General features: G+C 61.1%; 1 protein-coding gene across 1 annotated transcript in view; it reads right to left on the reverse strand.

Moving 5' to 3' along the window:
* PKD1 (polycystin 1, transient receptor potential channel interacting) overlaps positions 1-7,695 on the reverse strand; it is a 42,650-nt gene that overhangs the window by 24,108 nt on the left and 10,847 nt on the right. Inside the window, 18 exon segments of the mRNA XM_079789359.1 lie at positions 329-462; positions 704-879; positions 1,064-1,195; positions 2,051-2,806; positions 3,384-3,625; positions 3,966-4,092; positions 4,625-4,740; positions 5,084-5,304; positions 6,098-6,245; positions 6,248-6,279; positions 6,398-6,671; positions 6,674-6,773; positions 6,775-6,798; positions 6,800-6,946; positions 6,948-7,075; positions 7,335-7,347; positions 7,349-7,438; positions 7,440-7,584. Coding sequence (XP_079645485.1) covers positions 329-462; positions 704-879; positions 1,064-1,195; positions 2,051-2,806; positions 3,384-3,625; positions 3,966-4,092; positions 4,625-4,740; positions 5,084-5,304; positions 6,098-6,245; positions 6,248-6,279; positions 6,398-6,671; positions 6,674-6,773; positions 6,775-6,798; positions 6,800-6,946; positions 6,948-7,075; positions 7,335-7,347; positions 7,349-7,438; positions 7,440-7,584 — 3,005 coding nt within the window.

The raw sequence follows: 7,695 nt of genomic DNA on the forward strand, positions 1-7,695 counted from the left end.
GGCTGGCTTGGCTCAATGGATAGAGCGAGGGCCTGCGGACTGAAGGGTCCCGGGTTCGATTCTGGCCAAAGGCACGGATTCTGGAATTTTAAAAGTAACTAAACAGTAACCCTCCACCCCTTCTCTCCAAAAAAAGGCTCAGAGAAGGACATAGGAGGGTCTAGTTTCCTATCAGGAAATTCAATTCACAGGGTTCAGTGACCTAGTCCTCCCCTCACCCCTAGGCACCCCTCTTTCACCCTAGTAAGGCCCTGGGCCATCACCCCAAGCTACTAGTGAAGCAGGGCTTGCCCAGTGGGGGCCAGCAGGGCTGTGGGCCCGCCCTCACCTGGGATGGTGTAGGTGTGAGTGGTGTTGTGCTCCACCAGCACCTGGGCCACCATGGGGTCGGGGACCTGGAAGGACTCGTCGTATGGAGGCTTGAACTGGCCGATCACCTGCTCCCCATCCCCGAAGGTCCACCTGCCGGGGCAGCAGGCAGGCAGTGAGCATCTGGGAGGATGAGTGGGACAGGCTGGCCGCTCGCCTGACTACAGTCACTGTTCTTGTACCTTCGTTCAGGGTACCACCCAGCCCTGCTGCAGCTCCCACCCCCTCCTAGATCCTATGTACCCATCACCTCCTGACAGACGAGGAGGGGACTGGGGAAGGGGTGCTGAGAGAACCTGCCACCCCTGCTACCTGCCGGGCCCAGTGCACTCACAGAAAGGCCACCTCCACGGCCGAGTCCACTAGCACATCAGCCGCCAGCGCCAGCGTGGCATTGGGGGGCAGCACAGGTGGCACTGCAGACACCCGCAGGCCCCGCATCTTATGCATCCGCTCCACGGTGACGTTGTAGTTCACAGTGACATTGCTCACATGGTTGGTGGCTGTGAGCTGTGGAGGCAGGAGGCGGTGTTCAGGTAGCCAGCAGGCCTCAAGGCAGAGTGGGCAAAGCCCCACTCTGCACTCACCCCCAGCTACCACAGGGTGGTCAGGAGCAACGCGGAACAGAAACAGAAGGCAAGGGCGAGCACCAGTCATCCGCCCACCCGCAGCCTTTCCTGCTCCCTTCACCCACCGAGAGCTTGAAAACCGCAGCGCTCTGGTAGATGACGTTGAAGACCACGTTGTGAAAAGTCAACGACTGCTTGTCATCGATGGTCCAGCGGAAGACCACGTCTGAGCCGGCCTCCACCACCGGGCTGTACCTCTGAGGAAAGGGCACAGCGTCAGCCCACGGTGACCCTGCCCCAGCACAGGGTCTTTGGGGGACCAACTCTGCCCTCAGCCCACGTCTACCGTCCCGGACACACCTCCCTGCGGGGCTTCCTGGGGCAGGACTTGAAGACACTGTGGGGGAGAAGGGGTAGGAGAGCCTCAGGGCTCACCCTCGCCTAAAGAGCCACATGGTATGGGGCTGAGCTTGGATTTAGTCACACCTTGACCTCTCTGTACCTCAGTTCCCCACCTGTCATCCCTGAACCTGCACACCCTTCCAGGGCTCCTGCTCCAGCCCCTTAGTTGAACAGCACAGTGCCATTTGGGAAGGCATGTGAGTCTCAATGCGTCTCATGCCTAGATATTTACCTGCGTCACCTGACAGAACAGGTGTGACTGGGAAGCTGGGGGACACAACTATACAGTGGCAGGACTGTCAGAAACCGCCCTTCCCAAGTCCCTGTGCAAAGGTGCAGAGCTGGTGGCGGCCTTGTTCAGGTGGGCACCCCAGGCCCCAGGACAGCCCCTTCCCAGAGAGGCCTTGATGTGGCCAGGTGGCATCAGACCCCTTCTCAAAAAGTGCTTGGGGCCTGAAAACACACCCAGGGTCACTGAGGTCAGAGTGTGTGAAGAGTCTCACAATTTGTTTCTTGAAATGTGAGGGTGGAAAAAATGTTTTTAAGAGCCACTGTTCCAGCAGTGACTTTTCAGTAATTTAGGAATAAATGGCCACCTAACAGGACCTGCCCATTAACCAACCAAGCTCTTTCATCATCGGGGAGAGGCCACTCTTTGCCCAGGCACCTTATCTCAGGAGAGGCCGTACAGACCTGCTGGCAACACTCACCACCAGGACGCCCTGCAGCACGCGGGCCTCGGGGCTGGGCATGGCTCGGAGGCCGCAGATGGGCTCCTCCACCTTCACCCACAGGCTGAGGTTGGCCCGGCTGGCGCTGTTCTCCACCACAACCTCCACTGCATGCTCGCCCTCATCGAGTCTTGGCAGTGCCAACACTGAGAACAGGGTGTTGTTGGCCTCATGGGCACAGCTTGGCACCAGGGCAGCCACTGAATCAGGGCAGGTGGCCTCGAAGGGCGCACTGATGTTGCCCCCGGGCCAGCGCACCGTGGCTGTGGCATTGGCACCGGAGTCTACCTGGAGCACCAAGGCCGAGCCATTGGTGGACATGTAGAGGAGGCCATCATGGGGGGTGGGGTGGACCACCCGAAGCCCGGCCACTGAGGAGAGCACATCGAAGCTGCAGGACAGGTTCCACCTAGACACGCTGTTGCCTACTGAGGCCCGGACCTCGTAGCGTCCCGGCCGCCTCAGCCCCGGGTTAGGCCTGAGGCCCAGCAGCGGGGTGAGCCGTTCCGTGGCAGTGAGCAGCCGCAGGGCACAGGCCTGGCCAGCCCGGCTGGCCTCTAGCTGGGTAGGCAGGCAGCCCAGCCAGGCCGAGGCATTAGTAGAGAAGTATGGGGCCTCAGGGCCAGGGTGGCTGAGTGCTGGGGTACAGCGCAGGAGGGCACCCGGGCCGGCATCATGCTGGAAGCCTATGAGGTCACCAGGGAGCAGGGGGCCATCCTGGCCACGGAAGGCGACCTACAGGAGAGGGAGGTGTGGCTGTGTCAGGGCCTCACAGTGGGCCGCCTCTGCTCAGGGGCCTGCAGAGAACACTGGGCCAGGGCTCCAACAGGTAGGTAGGACCTTCACGGGTAACCTGGAGTCACTCCTCCACATGGATCTCAACACTCATCAGTCACTCACACTCTACCAGGCTTCACAGGGGCCCAGGCACTCATGGTGGGGACAGAAGGGACAGCATCAGACAAACAGAACATGCACAAGGCAAGACAGAGAGAATGCAGGCAGAGTGGGGCTTCCCAGACAGGGGAGGGACCTCTGAGGGACACTGCAGCCAAGACTTGAAGAAGAGGAAGGAAAAGGCCAAGCCAAGAGGTTTCGAGTCCTCCTTAGAAGGCACAGAAAGTGTAACGGTCCTGGGGCGGGAGCTTCTTGTGCTGGGAGATGAACAAGGGCTCTGACAAGGCCGGGGGTGGGCAGGGGAGGCGGCTGTGGACTGTGTGGAAGAATCTGCATATTGTCTATGTTTAATGGGGAGACCCAGACTTCAGGTGGCTGAGGGGGGGCAGATGGCACCCAGGCCAGTGACACACACCGAGTACTGGGCAGGGGGCCCCGCAGGCACAGAGAAGAGGAACTCCCTCCACAGCGTGTAGGAGGCCCCTGGGAGCCCCGGCTCTGCCGTGGACCCGTTGGCCTGAGGGTAGCAGGGGGTGTCCAGTGGCAGGCAGATGTTGGATCTGGGGCACCAGACACCTTCTGGTGTACAGTCAGGAGCCAGCTCAGTCCTGTTCTCCAGGGGCCTTCTCTCAGGCTCGCTGCTGTTTGCTGAGAGCCCTGTGAGGAGAGGAAGGGTATCACAGGACGTGATTTACGGGGAGTTCCAGTCAGGGATGTCCACTACTACCTGAGGCCCTGCCATGAAGTACTCCCGGCCTCTACCAGCATTCCCCTCCCCTTCCCAACACGGGGCCAGCTGACTGAGCCGGGAGAACCCGCCACCCAGGCAAGCCCGATCCAATCTGTCCTTGGGACCCCAGCACGAGTGGTCCCTGTGGACACCATTCTGTCCACCTTGAGGCTGGAGACCAGTCCAGTGGTCAAGAGACCAGTAGACATGACAACGCACAGAGGCTACCCAAGCCCCCCAACTCCCACCTCCAGGACAGGGTCCCACCTGCTCCTCCCATGGGTCGGTACACCTGAAGCCTCATCTGGGCAGGCCGGCCGAGCTCTTGGGTTCCAAACTCGGCAGTGGTGAGGAAGGCTTCATGGCTCAGGCCCAGGCCAGGGAACACCATCACCTGGTGAAGTGGAAAGGGATAAGGACGGAGGGGGGTTGGGAGGAGGTGCAGGGGGCAGGTGCAGGTAGGAGGGGAATTGGCATGCTCAGCTCCACAAACCCTGGCCTGTAGCCTCCACCAGCCAAGAAGGGAAGGGGCCACGACATGGGGCTTTATGAGGCCCCCCACATGCTTTGCTAGGGAGGAAAAGTCATGTCAAAGCACCTGTGAGCAGCAGGACCCCACCATGGTGTGTGTGTTTTTAATCCACAGACACAGAGAGAAAAGGCATAGGAGCTCAGAACGCTCCTGCATACCAGGCCAGGGGCTTCTCCCTGCGCAACAGCGGGTTTTCTAAACCAGCGGTCGCCAACCGGTGGTCCGCGGACCACTGATGGTCTGTGAGGTCCGAAGGGTTGGCGACCGCTGTTCTAAACCATCTCTACTGGGCACATAGGAAATTAAAAAGGACCCTTAAAAAAGCAGCTTGTTTTTTAAAGAGACACACAATAAGGGTGATCTGTGTCCGGGAGCAAGATCTTGGCTGGCCTACCTCGACGGGCTCCCGGGGGGCAGAGAGGGCCTCTTGCTGTGCCAGGGGGCTCAGTGGTCCCTGCAGGTCTCCGCTGGGCGCCCCCAGGAGGAAGTTCTCCGCATCCCTCACGGGGCCTGGGGTGGCATGTGTGCAATGAGGTACTGGTCCCAGGCCAAAGAGGAGAGTGAAAGGGGCCAGGGCAGGACTGAGCCACCTGGCAGCAGCCCCCCCCCCCCCCCCCCCCGCCAGCTTCCTCTGTCTTTGTTTCCTCCAGTGCACACCCAGCCCAGGACGACAGCAGGTGCTCAGCAAACACCTAATGAGCACTGACTGGCTAAGAAAGGAGCCTGGGCGGAGGAGGGGGCACTGTCCTGGCCAAGGGCAGGAGGAGCTCTGGGGCCAGGAGACTGTTTGGAGAGGAGCTGTCCTGGCCCAGGGCAGAAGGCACTCCCCAACCCCCTAGCAGCCCCAGCACACCTCCAGGCCGCAGCTCACAGACGTAGCTGTGTGGTGCCGAGCACAGGTCTGTGTTGCACTGCCCAGCAGGCCCAAGCCGCACACAGCGCTCTGCAGTAGCGGGATGTGGCTCCCCAGGTAGCCAGTTCTGGCAGCTCTCTAGGCTGAAGGCCTCACCCCGAGACAGCGGGCCTGCCTGAGCGCCCTCCACAGCCGAGAAGCCGATCCACACGTCCAGGCCCCTGCAGATGATGGGGGGGGGGGACTCAGGGGGCTCCCCAAAGACAAGTGCCCCTCCATTCATCCTCTCTAGGGGCAGGCTTCTCATAGCAGTCCCTCAGGTGAGCCCTGCCCCTACTATCCAGATGGGGAAACCGAGGCTCAGAGACATGACCTGGAGAGTAAGGCCCATAGTAATTCCCATCCAGCCACCCTCACCATGGGGCTAGGGGCCCAGCCAGAGGAGTTTGCCTCAATCAGACCAGCACTATGTCCTGTGGGGAGGCCCAGGGTACGGCATTTGGGGACCATGACACCCACATATCAGTTCCCAAAGGGATATTCTCCATAGCTCTGTCAAGGTAGGAAGACCCTCTTAGGAGCAAGAATTGTAGACACATAGCTAGAGATAGACACAGAAACAGGCAGAGGGATAGGGACAGGGACAGACACAGGGACAAGCAGAGGGACAGGGATAGACAGAGAGAGAGAAAAATGAGGAGCTGTAGTCAGAGCCAGGGACTGGGGCTAAGCATATAACCAGTGACCATTGGGCATGGGTCTGACCACTCTGGCCTCAACTGATTTCCCCTTCTGTACACTGAGGATGTCCAGGACATGATTTCACTGTCTAACTAGGCTCTTCCCACACGGGGAACCCAGGAGGTGGGGATCTGGCCCCCAGTGCCAGCCTTGGCTGGTACTGAGGCCTCTCCAGCCACTCTCACTGTCCTCCTGACCGTCTCAGGCTCTGTCCCCACCAGTGTTCAGCCTCGCCACCCCAACCTCCAGCCTCTCAGGGCTGGGTTCAGGTACCTGGTGACCCGGGAAACAGGAAGTGCTGGACGGCGGGGACTGTCCACCATGGCCAGGGCGGCCCCAGCCCAGGCCTGGCACTGCTCCTGTGCCTGCAGCCAGGCTGCCTTCTCTGCTACCAGGCGATAGCAGTGTCCGTTACCAGGAAGATCTCAGTGTCAGATGGACATAGCGGATGCACACTGGGGGCCGGCAGGGAGAGAGATGGGGCATTAATGTGTGCCCACCTGGGCCTCTGCCCCACCCACCCCTGACCCTGGGGTGAGAAACAGGAGTGGGGACCCAGGCCCAGGGAGGCACCCACCTTGGACTGGCTCCTCGCCCAGGGCCATGATGCTGTAGGTAGCTTCAAGGCCTGTGCCACCACGATTTCGGATGCTGAGCTCAAGGGTCTCATCACTGTGCACCGAGGCCGGACACATGAGCTCTAGGGCAGCGGGAGCCGCCTCCACCTGCACCTCTGTCCTCAGTTGGGCTGAGCCAGCCCCCAGGGCCAGCACTGCTGTCACGTGATAGCGCCCAGGCAGCACATAGTGGTGAACGCTGGCAGGACCAGCAATGTCCACCTCAGGGAGCTGTCACCAAAGTCCCAGTGTGTGGAGCTGACAGGCAGCAAGGCAGTGACATGGAAGGCTGCTGGCTGGCCAGAGGCCAGGGGTCCTTGGGGCCCCACCAAGTGCAGCCCCTGGGGAGGCAGGGAAGGACATTCTGGAGGATGGTGGGGCCCCCACAGGCAGGGGCAGGGGGCTGTGGGGAGCTGGAGCAGAAGGGCAGGCAGGTGGAGGAGGTGTTGGGGGGATGGGCAGCCCCGCACAGGCAGTGCCCTGGCTCTGAGAGGGCCGCAAGGTCCCTGGCCGGTGGAGAAGCAGAAGGCACCGCAGGCCTCGGGCACCAGTGGACCCTCATGAGCAACTGAGAAGGCCACCAGCACCACGGCACCCGAGCTGTTGTTGGGGAGGCAGGCAACATACTTCTCACCTGAAAGGGGCAGATGGCTGCCTCTCAGGCCCCACTCCAAATCCCAGATCACCCCCACCCCACCCCACCCCACTGCTGGTCTTCCCCCATCCTGCCCACACCCTGGTCCAGAGGGGCCTTCCTGACCCAGTTAGTCTGTCTCAGCCCTGTTCCCCAGGTCCCCATCTACCACCCAGGCTGGAGAACCCCGAGCACCTGCAGAGTCCCTGCTTGGAAGGGCTGTACCACAAGAAACGAAGCTGGCCCTGCCCACACTCACCACAGCCACTGTCAGGACAAGGGGACTCGAAGGAGGGGTAGGCCAGCCAGGGGGCCAGGCCCCGCACAAGTGGCTGCCTCTGGCTGCACCACATGAACCCGCTGCCTCCTCTACCCAGCGCGGCAGCCAAGCTAGGCCACAGTCACACTCCAACGGGTTCCCACTCAGGTTTCTGTGGGAGGAGCAGGGCCAGGCACTCAGTGTGTGGTGGGGCAGGTATAGGGGACCAGGCCTGGCCTTGAGGAAGAGTCTAGGCTGTCCTTATCTCAGGGAGGTCAGCCCCCCAACCCCCAGCAAGTGAACAAAAAGCCTCTCAGAGTCTGGTCTCAAACTAGGAAGCAAGTATGAAGGCCAGGTCAGG

Source organism: Cnephaeus nilssonii (assembly GCF_951640355.1).
Source record: "Cnephaeus nilssonii genome assembly, chromosome: 2".
Lineage (NCBI taxonomy): Eukaryota > Metazoa > Chordata > Mammalia > Chiroptera > Vespertilionidae > Cnephaeus > Cnephaeus nilssonii.